Source organism: Scyliorhinus canicula, chromosome 29 (assembly GCF_902713615.1).
Source record: "Scyliorhinus canicula chromosome 29, sScyCan1.1, whole genome shotgun sequence".
Classification (NCBI taxonomy): domain Eukaryota; kingdom Metazoa; phylum Chordata; class Chondrichthyes; order Carcharhiniformes; family Scyliorhinidae; genus Scyliorhinus; species Scyliorhinus canicula.
This window is the reverse complement of record NC_052174.1, coordinates 14,301,608-14,324,049: the sequence shown is the minus strand read 5'-3', so window position 1 is coordinate 14,324,049 and position 22,442 is coordinate 14,301,608. Positions and strand designations below refer to the sequence as shown.

Below are 22,442 nucleotides of genomic sequence, written 5' to 3'. Positions count from 1 at the left end.
AGTGGGGGGGGGGGGGGGAGAGGGGGGGGAAACTTGGCAAGCTTGCTACATCAGCGGCCACACTTCAAAGGCCCCCCAATCGCTGCCAAGCGCCTTGGGATTCCACGGGCTGGCGAAAGACGTTACAGACAGGTACACCTCGGATTTGTATCTAACCATACCACACCGTGACGCTCCGGAGCGGTGCCCGAGCCCAACCGTCTCCCCCAGACCCATTGTATCTCAGGGCCGAAGCTATAAAACAAAGCAGCTCGAGAAACACTGTGAACCCAAGGTGGAGACGACGGGAAGTGTAAGTAAACGGCTTCCGTCCACCCGAGCTGGTCGATATATTCCAGAACACCCAGGCCACCCCCCCCCCCCCCCCCCCCCCCCCCCCCCCCCAGTCCACCATACGTCTGGTCTCCCCCACACCTCGGAGTGAAAAATCTTCCTCGAAGAGAACGTTTGAAACACTTTTCAATTCATTTCCTCTGCTCCCACTAACCTGAGCCAAGTTGCCCGAGTATTCTACCTGCCTCCGGCACCGATGGGACGGGCCGAACCCATCCGCAAAATAAATGTTTCCTCACCTTCGCTGTGCTGGCTGCCGGCACTGCCACCTCCCCCGTAGCTGTAGGTGGTCAACTCGTGGTAGCTGGGTGGCTGGGTGGAGTAGGGGTGGGGGGGCGGGTAGGGGTACTGGAAGGAATGCATTATGGGCCACGGGGTGGTGCCGGGGTGAGGGAGGGGGGCCAGCGTGTCTTGGTCCGAGGCGCCGCTCGACCCGTCGTTGTCGTTCAAGGAGAGGTTGGCCAAGTCTGGTTCAAACAGAAACACGGCTCGGTTACCCATTCAGTACAAACCCAGTCAGGTCACAAACCCTCCCCCAGAACCCAGTCAGGTCACAAACCCTGCCCCAGAACCCAGTCAGGTCACAAACCCTCCCCCACAACCCAGTCAGGTCACAAACCCTCCCCCACAACCCAGTCAGGTCACAAACCCTCCCCCACAACCCAGTCAGGTCACAAACCCTCCCCCACAACCCAGTCAGGTCACAAACCCTCCCCCAGAACCCAGTCAGGTCACAAACCACCCCCCAGAACCCAGTCAGGTCACAAACCCTCCCCCAGAACCCAGTCAGGTCACAAACCCTCCCCCAGAACCCAGTCAGGTCACAAACCACCCCCTGCCCCCCAGAACCCAGTCAGGTCACAAACCCTCCCCCAGAACCCAGTCAGGTCACAAACCCTCCCCCAGAACCCAGTCAGGTCACAAACCCTCCCCCAGAACCCAGTCAGGTCACAAACCCTCCCCCAGAACCCAGTCAGGTCACAAACCCTCCCCCAGAACCCAGTCAGGTCACAAACCACCCCCCAGAACCCAGTCAGATCACAAACCAGCCCCCGCCCCCCCAGAACCCAGTCAGGTCGCAAACCACCCCCCGCCCCCCAGAACCCAGTCAGGTCACAAACCACCCCCCAGAACCCAGTCAGATCACAAACCACCCCCCGCCCCCCAGAACCCAGTCAGGTCACAAACCCTCCCCCAGAACCCAGTCAGGTCACAAACCCTCCCCCAGAACCCAGTCAGGTCACAAACCCTCCCCCAGAACCCAGTCAGGTCACAAAACCCCCCCCAGAACCCAGTCAGGTCACAAACCACCCCCAGAACCCAGTCAGGTCACAAACCACCCCCCAGAACCCAGTCAGGTCACAAACCCTCCCCCAGAACCCAGTCAGGTCACAAACCCTCCCCCAGAACCCAGTCAGGTCACAAACCCCCCCCCCAGAACCCAGTCAGGTCACAAACCACCCCCAGAACCCAGTCAGGTCACAAACCACCCCCCACCCCCCAGAACCCAGTCAGGTCACAAACCCTCCCCCAGAACCCAGTCAGGTCACAAACCCTCCCCCAGAACCCAGTCAGGTCACAAACCCTCCCCCAGAACCCAGTCAGGTCACAAAACCCCCCCCAGAACCCAGTCAGGTCCAAACCACCCCCAGAACCCAGTCAGGTCACAAACCACCCCCCACCCCCCAGAACCCAGTCAGGTCACAAACCCTCCCCCAGAACCCAGTCAGGTCACAAACCACCCCCCGCCCTCCAGAACCCAGTCAGGTCACAAAACCCCCCCCAGAACCCAGTCAGGTCACAAAATCCCCCCCAGAACCCAGTCAGGTCACAAACCCTCCCCAGAACCCAGTCAGACCACAAACTGCCCCCCCCCCCCCCCCCAAGAACAAAGCGGGGAAGGCGGTGCGCCCAGTCAGCCCCAACCCTGGTTTCACCTTAACCACCACAACCCACCTCCTCAATGCCTCCTCCTCCCTACAGAAATACGCCCCATCCCCTCAGACCTACTGTCACAGCCTCCCCCATTTCACGATCACCCTACACTGACGGCACGGTAGCACAGCGGTTAGCACTGTTGCATCACAGTGCCAGGGACCCGGGGTTCGATTCCCGGCTCTGGGTCACTGTCTGTGCGGAGTCTGCACGTTCTCCCCGTGTCTGCGTGGGTTTCCTCCGGGTGCTCCGGTTTCCTCCCACAAGTCCCGAAAGACGTGCTGTTGGGTGAATTGGACATTCTGAATTCTCCCTCTGTGTACCCGAACAGGGGCCGGAATGTGGTGACTAGGGGCTTTTCACAGTAACAAACGTTCCCTTCCCATCCCACAACTTCCTCATTCCCCATTCCAGTCCTCGGGATTTGAAACACCCATCGCACTCGGTGATGTTTTTTCAAATCTGTCTCCCCAGCAATGAACCCCCACCTCCCCAAGGAAACAGCTCAATAGGAACAGGGGGCTATGGGCCCCTTGATTCTGTCCTGCCATTCAGTTGCATTGTGGCTGGTCTGTATCTTCATTCCATATTCCTGAAGGAAACCCTTAATTTAGAAATCGTGTTTGGACCCCCCCTCGCCCCGGCAGCTTTCTGGGAGGGGATTCCATTTGAATCTAAAGTTCTGACCCCCCCCCTTGTTCCATACTCCCCACATCACACAACCAGAGGAAGTAGTTTCTCTCTCTCTCTCCCGACGCTATTGAATCCTTTAATTGCCTTAAACGCCTCGACCAGGTCTCCCCTTAATCTTCAACGCGAGAGGGAACACAACCCGCCCTCATAATTTAACCTCTAGTATTTCTGCAAGGCACCCACTCCAAAGCCAATACCCCGACATGGCCGATCCACCATCCTTACTGTCCAAGGTGAGGAAGGGGCCCCCCCCGCTCTCTCTGAACACACTCACAGTTTTCACAGCCGCTGAAGTCGCCGAAGATGTAGTAACACTGCTCGGAAAATGTTATTTTGTTGACCGTGTGACGGACGAAGCCCGCTTTCAGGAGGTTGCTGGCGTACTTCCTCGCCTCCCTGCGATCCTGGAAGCCCTCGATGTGGTGGTACAGCCAGTCCACGACGTCGGAGCCTGCGAACAACAACATGGGCAGCAGGGTAGCATGGTGGTTAGCATAAATGCTTCACAGCTCCAGGGTCCCAGGTTCGATTCCCGGCTTGGGTCACTGTCTGTGCGGAGTCTGCACGTCCTCCCCGTGTGTGCGTGGGTTTCCTCCGGGTGCTCCGGTTTCCTCCCACAGTCCAAAGATGTGCGGGTTAGGTGGATTGGCCATGCTAAATTGCCCGTAGTGTCCTAATAAAAGTAAGGTTATGGGGGGGGGGGGGGTTGTTGGGTTACGGGTATAGGGTAGATACGTGGGTTTGAGTAGGGTGATCATGGCTCGGCACAACATCGAGGGCCGAAGGGCCTGTTCTGTGCTGTACTGTTCTATGTTTAGTACAATCCCTTCCCGCAGCAGCAGCCGGGCACACGGGCAAAGAATGTCGGGGCACGGGGCACGCCAGAGCGGGCATCACTGCAAACAAAAACGGCAGACAGTCCTGGGCGGGAGACTGAAACACACTGGGCGGTGGGGGCGGGGCGGGGTTTACAACGAGCAACCCTGACAGGGTGCTCTCTTAGAGAGTGGGTGCACACTCGAGGGGCCGAATGGCCTCCTTCTGCGCGATAGAAATTGCACGGCTCTGTTCTATGGTTGAGTCTGCGGAAGAGCAACTCTGTACAGTTACACAGTGAATAACACACCGCTGAATAAACAGCGACCACGCGCAGTTAGTGAGTAACGCTGAACAGTAACGTTATAATTACCCGGTAATTACCCCCACTTTGGAAAAAGTGGGAGCTTAGAATGCGAATGACCTTTACACTGGAAGTCTATGGTTACGTGTTGATGAATCACCTTGGTGAATAAGTCGTGTTTTATGTTTGCAGTGAACACCTTAACGGTGTTTATTCTTACACTTGTCAGCATACAGGATCTTGACTGATACAAGTCTTATTAACAAGTCGCCTACCTAAGAATGCATTGGGGATTGTAATTTTCAGCCACATTCTGTCCCGAACTTCGAGGCCAGATTCAGGAGAAGCCATCGCCTTAGCAACAGACATCATATCCGTGTGTATCGATAAGTTGAAGTCATCAAACCCTGGAGAAAGATTATGCAGACGGGTTACAACATGGGAATTTCCACGGATCAGGACAGGGGCCCAGCACACACAAGAGTATCCGCTCGCACAATTTATTCTCGCTGCTCAATCTTTAGGTCTCTAAGACGATTGGCAGGCCGACAGCCAGCATTGAGGAATCAGGCAACATCCCAGTAAAGCGCAGGCAAGGGGACAACATCAGGTGGAGGGGCCGAACCAACACGCCTCTCAAGTCCCGAGTGCCCCTGGCTAACAGCTACCCCTCACCCAACCTCTCAAAAACAGACTGTTTTGTCACTATCTCAATATGAGCTTGCAAATTAGGAGAAGGCGACCACTCGGCCCCTCAAGCCTGTTCCGTCATTCAATGAGATCTGATTGTAACCTCCCATCCCTCACTCCCGATAACCCCTCACATCCCCCTTTGTTTATCAAGAATCTACCTGCCTCAAAAATATTCAATTTGAGGAAGGGAATTCCAAATACTCGAGACCCATGGAAAACATTTCACCCAATCTCCAATGTAAACGGGCGGCCCCTTATTCTGAACACACTGCGGTCTGGGGGAGTGTCCTACGTGCAGATTGGCTGCCGTCTTTCCTACATTTTAAGACAAATTCTTCGGCAGGATGCCGAGTGTCGCTGCTGGCTGGCTGACAGGACAGGCCTGGTCGCCCATCTCGAGCTGGCCTCGAGAAAGTGGGGCGAGCTGCCTTGTTGAACGGCAGCAGGCCCACCCACAGTGCCGTTTGGGGAGGGATTCCAGGATGTTGACCCGGCGACAGGGAAGGAACGGCCGATATATTTCCCAGTCGGGGTGGTGAGTGACGTGGAGGGGAACGTTGCGACGCTTTGAAAAGCCCTGCACTGGCCTCGGTGGCTGTGAAATGCGCGACAGCACGGGGTTAGATACAGAGTAAAGCTCCCTCTACACTGTCCCCATCAAACACTCCCAGGACAGGTACAGCACGGGGTTAGATACAGAGTAAAGCTCCCTCTACACTGTCTCCATCAAACACTCCCAGGGCAGGTACAGCACGGGGTTAGATACAGAGTAAAGTTCCCTCTACACTGTCCCCATCAAACACTCCCAGGACAGGTACAGCACAGGGTTAGATACAGAGTAAAGCTCCCTCTACACTGTCCCCATCAAACACTCCCAGGACAGGTACAGTACGGGGTTAGATACAGAGTAAAGCTCCCTCTACACTGTCCCCATCAAACACTCCCAGGACAGGTACAGCACGGGGTTAGATACAGAGTAAAGCTCCCTCTACACTGTCCCTATCAAACACTCCCAGGACAGGTACAACACGGGGTTAGATACAGAGTAAAGCTCCCTCTACACTGTCCCCATCAAACACTCCCAGAACAGGGACAGCACGGGGTTAGATACAGAGTAAAGCTCCCTCTACACTGTCCCCATCAAACACTCCCAGGGCAGGTACAGCACGGGGTTAGATACAGAGTAAAGCTCCCTCTACACGGTCCCCATCAAACACTCCCAGGACAGGTACAGCACGGGGTTAGATACAGAGTAAAGCTCCCTCTACACTGTCCCCATCAAACACTCCCAGGACAGGTACAGCACGGGGTTAGATAGAGTAAAGCTCCCTCTACACTGTTCCCATCAAACACTCCCAGGACAGGTACAACACGGGGTTAGATACAGAGTAAAGCTCCCTCTATACTGTACCCATCACTGTCTCTCCCTTTACTGTTTGAAACACTGCCGACTGAGTACCACACAATCCTTTATTTAAAAAAAAATATTTCGAGTATCCAATTCTTTTTTTCTTCCAATTAAGGGGCAATTTAGCGTAGCCAATCCACCTAACCTGCACATCTTTTGGGTTCTGGGGGTGAGACCCACACACACACTGGGAGAATGTACAAACTCCACACGGACAGTGACCCAGAGCCGGGATCAAACCTGGGACCTCGGCGCCGTGAGGCAGCAGGGCTAACCCACTGCGCCACCCTTTCCGATTCAACTTGCGACTGTGGAGGGAAGGGAGAGGAATTGACACAGCAGTTGAGAATTCAGAACCAAAAGTCAATCACTCCCCTGTGGCACACCCAGCAGTCCAACAGCTAAACGAGAGAGGCTGACAGGACGGCGAATCCTGCTGCCGATACAAACGGGAACAGGCGACAGGGTCCCCAGAGGGGAGGATTCACCAACTGGTCTCTGGGATGAGGGATCAGAGGCTGAGTAAATTGGGTTGATATTCTCTGGGCTTCAGAAGAACAAGACGTGGGTTTGAGTAGGGTGATCATTGCTCGGCACAACATCGAGGGCCGAAGGGCCTGTTCTGTGCTGTACTGTTCTATGTTCTGAGACGTGATTTCATTGAAACATAAAAGATCGCGGAGGCCCTGGATGGGGTAGGCATGGAAGGATTGTTGGGGAATCGAGACATCAGGCTCAGGATAAGAGGCCGATGGTTCCGGATTGACCCGAGGAGGAATTCCCGACGGGAGTGACTTACGCTCGGTTTCAGTGATCGAGCTGCTCGAAGTGATTGTGCTCATGGACGAGCTGGCTCCATAAGCTGGATAGGCTCCAGTCAGCGCGACGGAGTGAGACACCCAGGCGGCTGGATCGATGGGTCTGATGGGCTCATCTACAGAAAGAGGCACAGAGAATCGCATCAGTGAGTGTGGGACATCTGTAGAGGAGAGAGGGACAACAACAAAAACAAAACAAGAGAACAGGGTCAACAAGAGGTTAAAGCACAAAGCACTTCAATCATTCGGACAATCAAACTCCTCCCTCACTGTGCTTCCCGCCCTGATCTGCCCTGCACTATCATACCTGGGAGGGAGCTTAACTCTGTATCTAACCCCGTGCTGTCCCTGTCCTGGGAGTGTTTGATGGGGACAGTGTAGAGGGAGCTTTACTCTGTATCTAACCCCGTGCTGTACCTGTCCTGGGAGTGTTTGATGGGGACAGTGTAGTGGGAGCTTTACTCTATATCTAACCCCGTGCTGTACCTGTCCTGGGAGTGTTTGATGGGGACAGTGTAGAGGGAGCTTTACTCTGTATCTAACCCCGTGCTGTCCCTGTCCTGGGAGTGTTTGATGGGGACAGTGTAGAGGGAGCTTTACTCTGTATCTAACCCCGTGCTGTACCTGTCCTGGGAGTGTTTGATGGGGACAGTGTAGTGGGAGCTTTACTCTATATCTAACCCCGTGCTGTACCTGTCCTGGGAGTGTTTGATGGGGACAGTGTAGAGGGAGCTTTACTCTGTATCTAACCCCGTGCTGTACCTGTCCTGGGAGTGTTTGATGGGGACAGTGTTGAGGGAGCTTTACTCTGTATCTAACCCCCCGCTGTACCTGTCCTGGGAGTGTTTGATGGGGACAGTGTAGAGGGAGCTTTACTCTGTATCTAACCCCGTGCTGTACCTGTCCTGGGAGTGTTTGATGGGGACAGTGTAGAGGGAGCTTTACTCTGTATCTAACCCTGTGCTGTACCTGTCCTGGGAGTGTTTGATGGGGACAGTGTAGAGGGAGATTTACTCTGTATCTAACCCCGTGCTGTACCTGTCCTGGGAACGTTTGATGGGGACAGTGTAGAGGGAGATTTACTCTGTATCTAACCCTGTGCTGTACCTGTCCTGGGAGTGTTTGATGGGGACAGTGTAGAGGGAGCTTTACTCTGTATTGAACCCCGTGCTGTACCTGTCCTGGGAGTGTTTGAAGGGGACAGTGTAGAGGGAACTTTACTCTGTATCGAACCCCGTGCTGTCCCTGTCCTGGGAGTGTTTGATGGGGACAGTGTAGAGGGAACTTTACTCTGTATTTAACCCTGTGCTGTCCCTGTCCTGGGAGTGTTTGATGGGGACAGTGTAGAGGGAGCTTTACTCTGTATATAACCCCGTGCTGTACGTGTCCTGGGAGTGTTTGATGGGGACAGTGTAGAGGGAGCTTTACTCTGTATCTAACCCCGTGCTGTACCTGTCCTGGGAGTGTTTGATGGGGACAGTGTAGAGGAAGCTTTACTCTGTATCTAACCCCGTGCTGTACCTGTCCTGGGAGTGTTTGATGAGGACAGTGTAGAGGGAACTTTACTCTGTATCGAACCCTGTGCTGTCCCTGTCCTGGGAGTGTTTGATGGGGACAGTGTAGAGGGAGCTTTACTCTGTATCTAGCCCCGTGCTGTACCTGTCCTGGGAGTGTTTGATGGGGACAGTGTAGAGGGAGCTTTACTCTGTATTTAACTCTGTGCTGTCCCTGTCCTGGGAGTGTTTGATGGGGACAGTGTAGAGTGAACTTTACTCTGTATCTAACCCCGTGCTGTACCTGTCCTGGGAACGTTTGATGGGGACAGTGTAGAGGGAGATTTACTCTGTATCTAACCCTGTGCTGTACCTGTCCTGGGAGTGTTTGATGGGGACAGTGTAGAGGGAGCTTTACTCTGTATCGAACCCCGTGCTGTACCTGTCCTGGGAGTGTTTGAAGGGGACAGTGTAGAGGGAGCTTTACTCTGTATCGAACCCCGTGCTGTCCCTGTCCTGGGAGTGTTTAATGTGGACAGTGTAGAGGGAGCTTTACTCTGTATCTAACCCCGTGCTGTACCTGTCCTGGGAGTGTTTGATGGGGACAGTGTAGAGGGAGCTTTACTCTGTATCTAACCCTGTGCTGTACCTGTCCTGGGAGTGTTTGATGGGGACAGTGTAGAGGGAGCTTTACTCTGTATCTAACCCCGTGCTGTACCTGTCCTGGGAGTGTTTGATGGGGACAGTGTAGAGGGAGCTTTACTCTGTATCTAACCCCGTGCTGTACCTGTCCTGGGAGTGTTTGATGGGGACAGTGTAGAGGGAGCTTTCCTCTGTATCTAACCCCGTGCTGTACATGTCCTGTTTGACGTGGGCAGTCAAGAATTGCTAAAACGTCTGAGCTTGAGGCATTGAAACATCGCCTCACAAATCAATTAAAACTTATTAGTGAGGAACAGAACATTCTGCTCTTAAATGCAGTGAAATTTGTAGTCTTCAAACCGCTCGTTTGACACTTACTTCTGGGCAAGGTGAAATAGCCCTGTGGCGATGGGTCCCAGCATTTGGCAACTGTTAAAATGATCGGCCTTAAAAAAAAAAGAGAGAGGGGAAAGAAAGCATGCCGATTAATGCCAAACAAAATATACAGGAGCTTTCAAACGAGGGAAACACATTGCATTTTTCAACTCCACTTTCCTGCCCATCACCTATACTCATCCGGAGACCCCAAAAATCTGTCTGCCTCAACAATGGAGCGTTCCAAGTGAGGGGGAGAATTACGAAGATTCACAAGCCTTTGAGTGAAGCGTTATTTGTTCATCTCGCGTGAACCACGTGGTGGACAAAAGCGACCAGACTTCCAACTCATTCCTTTACCTGATTCCGAGCCGTGGACTTGAGCCCCCCCCCGGTCATGAATGCAGCGGGAGAGCGTCAGGCCCTCTGCCGCAAGCAGGGGAACAGAGTCACAAACCGAGGGAAGGCTTGGGTTTCAGGACCCAGTGTCCTTCTCAAAACAACCGGGCAACGACACCTAACTTGGCTGTGCAGAACCCGAGCAAGGAGCCCTGTACCCTGACCCCCCTGGCAATAGATGCCAATCGCCGCCCTAATTGCTTGCTGCACCTGCGTGCCAACATTCTGCGTTCCTGCACGCCCAAATCTCTTCGAGTGGCAACGCTTCCAAGTTTCTTACCCTTCAACAAATGTTCTTGTGACTTCACATTTTTGAGGAGCCCCTCGAATTGAAGAGGGTTGCAGATTTCCGCCCCCTTCTGTGTGAAGAGGCGCTGCTACTGGCGTCCCCTCTGCATTGCCTGGCTCGACCTTTGAGTTTCTGCCACTTTTCCACTCCCCTCCCCGGCCCACTACCCCTTGTTCTGGACTCAGCACATCAGAAGAAATAGTCTTGATGTATTTATCTATCAAACCCTTTGACCAGCGGAATCTGTCTCAGACCGGGTACCCTCTACCTGGCACCTTCCCCAAGACGAGTAGAACAATCGACACAATCCACATTCGAAGACAGTACGATCAACAGGCACGCTCACAGCGAGGGTGGGGGAGACAAACTATTCAACAGCATCAGGCGGCACTGTAACTTACCCAGGCTTGTGAACGATCTCCCTCAGAACCCGCACCGCGTCATCATTGCTCATGTTCTCAAAGTTTATATCGTTGACCTGAAGGAGAAGAGGGAGCCGCAGTGAGTGATGGAGCGAGCAGGAACCCAGCGCAAGCTGTCACACGTGAACATTAACAATTCTGCAGCCAGCAAACAAAAAAAAAAGATCCTCCACATCCGTAACAACTCGGTACCCACGCGTCACAGCAATACAGCCCCGGACATTCAATGGCATTACCCCGAGTGAATCCCCCACCATCAAAATCCACAAGGGGACCAACGTCTAGAGACTTAACAGAAGTCATGAGTGTGATGGGATACTCTCCACTTGCCTGGATAAGTAAGCACCAACAGCGACACACACACGCAGACACATACACACACGCCGACACACACACACACGCAGACACACACACACGCAGACACACACACACGCAGACACACACACACGCAGACACGCAGACACACACACGCAGACACACACACACGCAGACACACACACACACGCAGACACACACACACGCAGACACACACACACGCAGACACACACACGCAGACACACACACGCAGACACACACACACGCAGACACACACACACGCAGACACGCAGACACACACACACACGCAGACACACACACACACGCAGACACACACACACACGCAGACACACACACACGCAGACACACACACACGCAGACACACACACACGCAGACACACACACACGCAGACACACACACACGCAGACACACACACACGCAGACACACACGCACAGGCATGCACACACACATACACAGGCACGCACACACCCACCCACACACAGGCATGCACCCACCCACACACACAGGCACACACACCACACACACAGGCACGCACACCACACACAGGCACACACACCACACACAGGCACGCGCATACACACCACACACACACCGGCACACACACCACACAGAGGCACGCACACCACACACACACAGGCACGCACATACAGGCACACACATCTCACACACAGGCACGCACACCACACACAGGCACGCACATACAGGCACATACCCCACACACACAGGCACGCACCCCACACACACAGGCACGCACACCACACACACAGGCACGCATACCACACACACACAGGCACGCACACACCACACACACACAGGCACGCACACACCACACACACAGGCACGCACTCACCACACACACAGGCACGCACACACCACACACACAGGCACGCACACACCACACACACAGGCACGCACTCACCACACACACACACAGGCACGCACACACCACACACACAGGCACGCACACACCACACACAGGCACGCACACACCACACACACAGGCACGCACTCACCACACACACACACACAGGCACGCACACACCACACACACAGGCACGCACACACCACACACACAGGCATGCACACACCACACACACAGGCATGCACACACAGGCACAGGCACACACACACCACACAGGCACGCACACACCACACAGGCACACACACACCAGCACGCACTCACCACACACACACAGGCACGCACACACCACACACACACAGGCACGCACACACCACACACACAGGCACGCACTCACCACACACACACACAGGCACGCACACACCACACACACAGGCACGCACACACCACACACACAGGCACGCACTCACCACACACACACACAGGCACGCACACACCACACACACAGGCACGCACACACCACACACACAGGCACGCACTCACCACACACACACACAGGCACGCACACACCACACACAGGCACGCACACACCACACACACAGGCACGCACTCACCACACACACACACAGGCACGCACACACCACACACACACACAGGCACGCACACACCACACACACAGGCATGCACACACCACACACACAGGCATGCACACACAGGCACAGGCACACACACACCACACAGGCACGCACACACCTCACAGGCACACACACACCAGCACGCACTCACCACACACACAGGCACGCACACACCACACACACAGGCATGCACACACCACACACACAGGCATGCACACACCACACACACAGGCACGCACACACCACACAGGCACGCACACACCACACAGGCACACACACACCAGCACGCACTCACCACACACACACAGGCACGCACACACCACACACACACAGGCACGCACACACCACACACACAGGCACGCACTCACCACACACACACAGGCACGCACACACCACACACACAGGCACGCACACACCACACACACAGGCACGCACTCACCACACACACACACAGGCACGCACACACCACACACACAGGCACGCACACACCACACACACAGGCACGCACACACCACACACACAGGCACGCACACACCACACACACAGGCACGCACTCACCACACACACACACAGGCACGCACACACCACACACAGGCACGCACACACCACACACACAGGCACGCACTCACCACACACACACACAGGCACGCACACACCACACACACACACAGGCACGCACACACCACACACACAGGCATGCACACACCACACACACAGGCATGCACACACACACACACCACACAGGCACGCACACACCACACAGGCACACACACACCAGCACGCACTCACCACACACACAGGCACGCACACACCACACACAGGCATGCACACCACACACAGGCACGCACACACCACACACACAGGCACGCACACACCACACATGGACAGGCACACACTTACCTGTAACAGCATGTCACCCGGTTCAATCCTCCCGTCTGCAGCCACTGCTCCACCTTTCATTATTGACCCGATGTAAATGCCTCCGTCCCCTCGCTCGTTGCTCTGGCCAACGATGCTGATGCCCAGAAAGTTGTACTTTTCTAGAGTGGGAGAAACTGGAATTAATATGGTTTTGTTTTTTGTGGACCGGGACAGCATCGCTGCATTTGATGCCTCGTCCCATTCGACTCTATAGATAGGAAAAGCCTGCGTTTCCATAGCACCGCCCCTCCGCCCCTTTCCCGAAGCACCTTCTGAAGTGAAGTCACTGTCGTAATGTGGGAAACGCAGCAGCCAGTTTACACACAGCAAGATCCCACACGCAGCGATGAGATCGTGATCTGATAATCTGCCTGTTGGTTCAGAGGGGAAATATTCGTCAGGACCACTCCCCGGCTCTTCCTTCAATCGTGCTGCGGGATCCGTCACGTTCTGGGGAGCCTCAGTTTAACATCCCACCCGAAAGACTGTGCGGCACACCCTGATCTCGGGCGCCGGAAGCGTCAGCCTAGATTTTACGTTTCAAGGGCGATCAGGGTCACGGCTGATGATTCACCTTCAGCTCTAAGCACCCCTCACAAGCCAAATGACCCCATTCTTTTCTGCAAATCAATGAGCGACGACAGGCTTACACGCACAGCACCGGAACCTCGTGACAAAGCACGCCTGGAACAACATCTGGTCTCCGTATTTAAGGTGAGACTTGCACTGGGGGCAGCTGAGAGAGGCGGAGCAAACTGGGTCACGAGAACGAGGGGCGATCGCAATTAAACATACAAGACTGTGAAGGGGTTTGTAAAGGCGGTCACTGTGAGGTCGCTTCCCCGTGACTGGGAATCTCGAACAGCGGAGCCCAGTCTCTGCATAAGGGGCCGATCTATTGGGACTGGGATGAGGAGAAATTGCTTCCACAGCCGGGCTGTGGATCTTCGGTATTCTCCAGCCCAGAGAGTGTTGGGTGCTCCCATCGTTGAATATTTTAAAAATGCAGGAATGGACCGGTTTACGGTCTGTCAGGGGATCGAGGGATACGGGGAGCAAGCAGGAATGTGGGGATACGGTGCCTGAACTGAAATCAGCCAGGCTCGACGGGCAGGGTGGCCGACTCCCGTTCCCATTGCCCCGGGTCAGGCCTACTCGAGCACAGCAGGTTCAAGCACTTACCCATGTTCAACGTGACAGTGATGATGTTCAGGGACATTGTCGAGTCGGTGACGCTGCTGAACGAGGAGGCCTGTGTGGGGTGGAAAACGGAAATGCTGCATCAGAGCTGGGCTATCTCAAACCGATGGCCCCCACCCCCCAATCCCTGGCCCCCGCCCCCCAATCCCTAACCCCCCCCCCCCCCCCCCCCCACCACCAAAGATGACAACTTTCACGAGATTACTCAGGAGTCGCCTCCCCCCGGTTCCTTTCCCCAGTGGCAACTCCCGACAGCTCCTCCTCGCTCCAATTTGCAACGACTTTGTATCAAAACATAAGACATAGGAGAGAAAGGATGAGGGAGCGAGGCAGCCGGAGAGAGAGAGAGAGAGATGGATCATGTGGGAGAGACAAAGAAAGATAGAACACATGGGCGTGCAGGAGAGAGGAAGACGGAGTTCGAATTCCCCACCTTCCTGCACATTATCCCTCAAGTATTGAGGAATGATTGAGAAAGCACAGCCCTCTGGGCGGGGGAGTTCTATAGAGTCACACGAATTAAGCTTCGATCCCCAGCCGGTTTACAGCTTTGCCTGTTGGGTTGACCAGCCACACAACAATGGGGAAAGTACCAGACCGAGATGAAACAATCTTCCTTTGAAGAGGACAATCCACCCGAGAGAAGACATTTCTCGGCCCACGTTCTAAACGGGCGACCTCTTATCCTGAGACTGTGCCTGCCCCCCCCCCCTTCCCGGTCCTCAACTTTCCAACTAAGAGGCTCTCCGCATTGGCTCGGAATGTTATACATTTCAATTCTCATCCTTCTAATATAAAAGAGAATAGGAGCCCATTCTACTCAATGGTTGCTTATCAAGCAAGGCAGCGCGTGTGTCATAGAATTCCGACAGTGCCAACGGAGGCCCTTCGGCCCATCGAGTCTGCACTGATCCACTCTGCCCAATATCCATAACCTCGTAACCTAACCTGCACATCCCTGGGCACTAAGGGACAATTTATCACGGCCAATCCACCTTAACCTGCACCATCTTTGGGCTGTGGGAGGAAACCCACGCAGACACGGGGAGAGCGTGCAAACTCCACACACACACAGGCAGTCATCAGAATGAAAGGGGGTGAATGAGGGCATCGTTTAGTGATGTGTCACAGTCGGTCCCTTGGGTGCTATTCACGTTGAACCACAACCGCAGGGCAAAGAGCGACGCTCCCTCCCAATACCGTTTGCTGCACGTGGCCTGCCTGTTGCACCGCGCAGTCCCTTTAAGACTGCCACGTGGCCCAGCTCTGAAGAGGAATATTGCGTGCACCACGTGGTACGTGTGTGTCCCGATTGATGCTCAGAGTACAAATTGGCAAAAGGAGGAGCCTGGGACTGAAGTTTAATTTGGAGATTTAATCGGTGTTCAAACAGAGAAAGGGTTTGAAAGCGGCAGATCGGGGGAAACGGTTTGCAGCGGCAGGAGATACGCAGATCGAAGAGAATCGGTAAAAGAACCAGAGGGAGAGAGGAGAAGCACTGGGGGTGTTTGGAAGCGGAACTTTCCAAAGGGGAACGGGATAAATATTGGAAGGGGAAAGATTTGCAGGGCTGTGCGGGATTGAGGGCGGGGGAGGTGGTCTCTGGAGAAAGGAGGCCGAGGGGGTCAAGCGCTCTCTCTCTCGCTTATACTGAGCTTTCGTGATTCAAAAGGCAGGGGCCCTGGCGACAAACAACCGACAACACAGTGGGTGAGGGCGCTCTTACCCGCTCGAGCCGCGGGGGCCGCTGCTTCCGTCTGCGGCGGTGACGTTTCAGGATCCGGGAGGAGTTGCTTTGTTCTGTGGAGCTGCTGAATCTAGAGAGGGGGGGGGGGGGGGGGGGGGGGGGGGAGAGATAAAACATAAACATGAACGAAACTCTATCTGTCCTCTGCCTCACGGACATTACCGCTGTGAGCTTGCTACAGAGTGGCTTTAATCTTTCTAGCGCACCTCGAGCCTGTTCTGCCCTTCAATACGATCCTGGCTGATTGGACTGGGGTCTCAACAGTCCGGCCTACCCCCCACTTAACCCTCAACTCCCTTGTTGATCAATAATCTGTCCAGCTCAACCTTCGATACATTCAACAAGCCTCCAGTACCCCATGGGGAAGAGAACGACGAGGTTTAAACGGCCCAGGAGAACAAACCCCTCCTCATTTTTGCTTTAAATGGGAGACCCCTTATTCTGATACTGTGCCGCCTGGTTCTAGATCCCACCCCTCCCCGCCCCCAGGGGAAACACCCTCACAGCATCCACCCCTCAGAATCTTGTATGAATAAGATCATCTCTCATTCTTCCAAATGACAATGAGGGTCGGCCCACTGACCAACCTTTCCTCACAAAACAAATCACTCACAGCCCAGTCAACCTTCGGCAAATGTCACCACCGCAAATATCTCCCTCCGTAGGTAAGGAGACGAACACCGCCTGCGGTTGTTCTGAACGCGGTCGAACTAACGGCCGTGAGCAGGTACGGAAGTTGGCGGAATGCTGCGAGCAATACCCACGCACGTCCCAGCCTCCCACCGCAACCCCCCCCCCCCCCCCCCCAAAAACAGACCTCTCCCCCTTTCAGAAACTCTGGTTCACGCTGGGGGACATGGCTCCCTGGACAGCTGGCCACTTCCCAGGAGTCTGCTCCGCCATTCAGTGGCAGCTTGGGTAGCACGGTAGCATTGTGGATAGCACAATCGCTTCACAGCTCCAGGGTCCCAGGTTCGATTCCGGCTTGGGTCACTGTCTGTGCGGAGTCTGCACATCCTCCCCGTGTGTGCGTGGGTTTCCTCCGGGTGCTCCGGTTTCCTCCCACAGTCCAAAGATGTGCAGGTTAGGTGGATTGGCCATGATAAATTGCCCTTAGTGTTGGGTGGGGTTACTGGGTTATGGGGATAGGGTGGAGGTGTTAACCTTGGGTAGGGTGCTCTTTCCAGGAGCCGGTGCAAACTCGATGGGCCGAATGGCCTCCTTCTGCACTGTAAATTGTATGATCTATGATCTTCACGCGAGCTTCGTTTGTGTTACGCGCTTCGGTAAAAATTAAACTTTTCCCAGGTTCGATCCCGGCTCTGGGTCACTGTCCGTGTGGAGTTTGCACATCCCCCCCCACGTGTCTGCGTGGGTTTCACCCCCACAAGCCAAAGATGTGCAGGGTAGGTGGATTGGCCAGGCTAAATTGCCCCTTAATTGGAAAAAAAATGAATTGGGTACTCTAAATTTAAAAAAAATATTACATTTTGAGTTTACGTTTCTGAATCCAGTCTTAAACAAGCGGTACACGAGCTCTCTACGAGAGGGCAGCTGCGTTAGGATTGGATCTTACTTCCACATAGAGTAAGAAGCTGATTGGTGAGTAACTGGTAAATTATTTCACTCATAACAAACAGTTTGTAAAAGTTAAGACGCGCCTGACCGGCTCGGTCTCACAGAAAGTGCATCCTGTGGAACGTGGGAAGTCAACAATGCACCAGGTGTTCCGCACAAACATCTGCGGGAAGTATCACGGGAAGTGCAAAAGCTCACGTTCCAGCTTTCGGAATTTGAAATTAAAAAGCAGAACTTTTTAAAAAATGAGTAATCTCAGGTCTACTCCCAGTGCCACATACTAGTGAGCATAGGAATACGGGGATTGAGCGAGTGAAGACGTGGCTTCCGATTACTGAGGCACTGGACCGGCTCTGGGGCAGGTGAGGCACAGTGGTTAGCACCGCTGCCTGACAACGTCAGGGATCCCCGGGTTCGATTCCAGCCTCGGGTGCGGAGTCTGCACGTTCTCCCCACCGTGTCTGCGCGGGTTTCCTCCCACAAGTCCAAAGATAGGGTGCTCTGTAAAGGAGGGCGGGAGGAAGGGTCGTTACATCCGAGAGGTGTACCTGCTAGCCGCGTCATCCTCGTCTGAATCGCAGAAACTGGTTGTTTCGAGTTCGCTGCTCAGGAGCGTGGACGAGCTCTCGTAGCCAGCAAGGTGGCGCTCCATCTTTGGGTGCCCGTTAACTCTGGGGCCTGGAAGAGGGCAGAACACATCGCTTTAAAACCGTCACAACAGCCACATTGCAGCAACGTGCCCAAACTAGGCATGCACACAAACCTTAAAGCAGGCATTGATGATCAAGGGTACAAAAGGTGGTTGTTCCTCTTCCGAAGAAGAAGGGAGAGAAACGTAAACCCCAACTCACTACAGACCAGTGCGTTCTGTTCAGTTAAGAGGTCACTGGACTGGGGCCATTATATCTTTCCCAGGTAGCTCCGACAACACCAACGCGGCTTGAACACAGCAGTTTACACCACACATATGTGGAAGTGTTTGCTGCCTGGGTACAAATATTCGTGCACGTCCAACCTCGCGAGGCAGGGCTAGGTTACAGCATTCCCTCGGGTTCAGTCCCCCCGCCCTCTGCCCTCACCGTGCTCCATACTCTCTCGCCGTCGAGGTTTCTCCCTCCGCGACAGCACCACCGATTCCGTCTCTGTCTCGTTGTCCAGATTCTCCCGACTCCCGGTCACGTTGGCGCTGCAAGAAGCAGGAAAAGCATTCAGCCTGTCCTTGGGTGGGGGGATCGCGCGAGAACAAAGACAGAATTGCAGCTTAAAAAGACACCAACTTTAAAAGACAACACAGGCCTTCAGCCCGCGAGTCAAGATGGGGTTTCAAGTGGCGAATGAAGAGCGTCCTCTCTTGTACGCCTCCATCTTTTTTAAACTATGCTTTTGAACATTACTCGCAGTTTTAGAGATACTCTAACACATCCTCCGTCCAGATGTAACCTATCTCAGCGGCAGCGTTAATAAACTGGCGGTGTTACTCACTGAAAGGATGGAGGCCTCGAGTCGCCAATTCCACCCGTACGTTCTATCGGAGGGGGCACGTCCGCCACACTGCTGACAGGGTGAGGTGCCGGCTCCGACTGCGAACTTTCAGCGGAGACCAACTACGTGGGGGGGGGGGAAAAGAAACAAGAACGGTATTAGTACAGGACAGCGAGCACGGGCAGGAAGGCAATAGGGAGCCACTCAAACAACGTTCGCAGCTTATCCAAGGATGAGTCGCCCTCAGTGCGGCAGCTTTCTGATTAAACGGCACAGGAAAACCCATCCCCCATGGATCAGACTCTCAGCTCGGAGGGCTCGGAGTTCACGTAGCACCAGCCCGTCTCAACCTGTACAAACGTGGTCGCGAACTGGTCACACCGCTCGGCCGGAAGAAGGGGGGGGGGGGGGCAAGTCGGCTGAATATTGCCCAGCGGCCAACTCCACTCCCCCAACGCTGGACGTCAAGGTGGAGCTTAGCTACGACGGTCTGCCTCCGTGGCGGAACAGCTCGCCGACAGACGCCACGTGCTGCCCCACTCGGGAGGAACCTCGCCGCGGAATCTGCAGCCCTCCTGGTGCACCCCATCGCCACGTCAGATACGCAGTTACTTTCAAACGGGGAAAATAATCACATTTGAAGGATGCACGGAGGCCTGGGTGGGGGGTGGAGGTGGGGGGGGGGGGGGGGGGGGGGGGGGGGGGGGGGTGGGTGGGGGGAAGAGAAAGAGAGAGAGAGAGAGAAATGAAGCCTCTTCTACTTGGACACCCGACCGCTCAATAAAGTCACACTGAAATGGAAAGTGGTCCCATGGCAAGCAGTGAACAACAAGATTCTGCCGGACCCGCTTCCTGTTAAAAAGAAAAAAACCCCGCCTAGTTTAAGCCATTACAATACGGGCCAATGTCGAAACTTTCGATTCTGTGACAGCTGTTTCCCATCAGAGAAATGATTGCTTCCTTAATGAGCATCCTGAAGGAAACAACAACAGCAGGCGTTCTGCCAGGACAACTAATAAAAGGCCCCGCTGACTTAACCCCACAAAAGGCTGTGACGTGTCCTCCACTAATAACAGGCAGCCGGCCGAGGCGGCTCGCGAGGAGAAGGCCTCGTGTGGTTATCGCCACCCCCGTCAGGCTGCATCATTACGTTGCCTCGTCCTCAGGGGGAGCGGCCTCCACACCGATGCCCTCCCTCTCGCCCTACCGTCCCCACCCACGACTCGCGATCGGCAGGCTTGCCCCCCCCCCGCCGAGGCGAGATTTTGACTCGAGCGCAGACCGGACGTGGAACCTGCAGCCCCTCCAGGCCGGCTGATCCGCCACCTTCGACCATTCCGAACCATCTTGGGGGCGAGGCACTGCACAAGTTCCGAAACGAAAAGGCCCAGGGTTGAGGTTAATGCTCCAGCGGACATCTTCCCCCACTTTATTACAGAGGGGATGAGGTTATTTTAACAGTTAAGGGGCAGCACGGTGGCCTTGTGGTTAGCACAACCGCCTCACGGCGCTGAGGTCCCAGGTTCGATCCCGACCCTGGGTCACTGTCCGTGTGGAGTTTGCACATTCTCCCCGTGTCTGCGTGGGTTTCGCCCCCACAACCCAAAAATGTGCCGAGTAGGTGGATTGACCACGCTAAATTGCCCCTTAATTGGAAAAAATAATTGGCTAATCTAAATTTATAAAAAAAAAAAAAAAATTTTTAACAGTTAAGCGTTAGATCGAGGTGAAAAGGCTACGCGCTCCGTCAAACAATGGAACACCACTCGAGGGCCTCTGCCGCCAGGCGCGTTTTGCGCACGAGGTTTTGGCCGTCGTGCCAAGTCCAATGAATTTATTTCACCACCAATTACCGTCAGTTTAGCGTAGGGGCCAAATATTGCCTGTTCTCAGAGGAGATAAGAATGAAAGAACGAGTGCAGAGGTGGAAGGGCGAGGTTTAATCCTAACGCCACCCACTGCCATCCGAGAGTAACGGTGCACGCACAGTGTGTTCATCCCCTGACCCTCCTCCCCAACCACCCAGATAGACAAATCGACGCCCTCACCATATCAGGCCACGGCTCCACAGTCGAAATCCACCCCCCCAACCCCCCCAATAGCGAAGGCTTCTTACCCAGGACACGACCCTCCCATTGAAACAGGGCAGCTTCGCATTGTCGTCAGAGATTTCTTCCTTCACGACACTGAAAAATCAAACACAGGTCACAGTTAAATGCTGTTAAACCCCCGAGATCGGCCAAAAAAAAAAAGCCACAACTATTTTTCTGGGACGGGACAAGCGAATGCTTCAATTGAATCTCAACTGAAATACGGCCATAGTCGCTTCTCTGGCCCTTATAACTCTGATTTAGGGCAATAAACAGACGTGCCTTTCTGTTCTTCCATTCAAAATCTGGATGGCCTGATTGTTTGATACCCATGGAGAACTTTCTGAAGTGTAATCATTGTTGTGGTGTAGGAAACGCAGCAAGCGACATTTGCACAGCAAGATCCCACGGAGAATAATGGCTGTTCACCAGGGCTTCCTACTGTTACGTCTGTTCCAGCACCATCTAATATAAAGGGGTAGCACTGTGGCTCAAACCAGCCCACAACCAGATTTACGTGCAGCTCTCTCGGAGTCGGTTGAGTTCAGCTGACCAGGACTGCCGGTGAAAGGACGTTTGTCCGTGACCTCCATTCAGTCAATTTTATGATCCACAACCTTAACGAATACTGAAGAGGTAGAAACATTGAAAATAGAAGCAGGAACATGTAGCAGATGGCGTTCAACGTGGATAAGTGTGAGGTCATGCATTTTTGTCGGACAAATGGGAAGGCAACTTATTATCTAAATGGGGAGAGACTTCAGGGAGCTCCGATGCAGAGGGATCTGGGTGTCCTTGTGCATGAGTCACAGAAAACGAGCATGTAGCAGATAATAAGGAGAGCAAGTGGATTGTTGGTATTGATAGCTAAAGGAATAGAATATAGAGGCGAAGAAGTGTTGTTACAATTATACACGGCATTGGTGAGACCACACCTGGAGTATTGGGCACAGTTTTGGTCTCTTTAATTGA

The 22,442-nt window shown here is 54.1% G+C and overlaps 1 protein-coding gene across 1 annotated transcript; it reads right to left on the bottom strand.

The window, feature by feature from the left end:
- Positions 1–413: 413 nt before the first annotated feature.
- LOC119958330 (segment polarity protein dishevelled homolog DVL-2-like) lies at positions 414–21,828 on the bottom strand. The gene is made up of 14 exons (XM_038786770.1): positions 21,800–21,828; positions 21,497–21,566; positions 19,381–19,502; positions 18,978–19,084; positions 18,447–18,576; positions 16,300–16,390; positions 14,556–14,625; positions 13,353–13,492; positions 10,600–10,676; positions 9,514–9,581; positions 6,982–7,161; positions 4,357–4,488; positions 3,236–3,412; positions 414–800 (listed from the first exon to the last, which is right to left on the bottom strand). The coding sequence occupies exons 1-14, from the start codon at positions 21,826–21,828 to the stop codon at positions 511–513; spliced, it is 1,683 nt and encodes a 560-aa protein (XP_038642698.1). The 3' UTR covers positions 414–510.
- Between the last annotated feature and the right edge of the window lie 614 nt (positions 21,829–22,442).

Excerpts from the sequence above, each read along its gene's own strand:
- LOC119958330 (XM_038786770.1), bottom strand. The coding sequence starts at position 21,828 with ATGATTACACTTCAGAAAGTTCTCCATGG. Across the intron at positions 19,085-19,380 it reads TCGAGGCCTCCATCCTTTCA|CGCCAACGTGACCGGGAGTC; the intron begins GTGAGTAACACC and ends TGCTTCTTGCAG. Across the intron at positions 10,677-13,352 it reads CGGGTGACATGCTGTTACAG|GTCAACGATATAAACTTTGA; the intron begins GTAAGTGTGTGC and ends CTTCTCCTTCAG.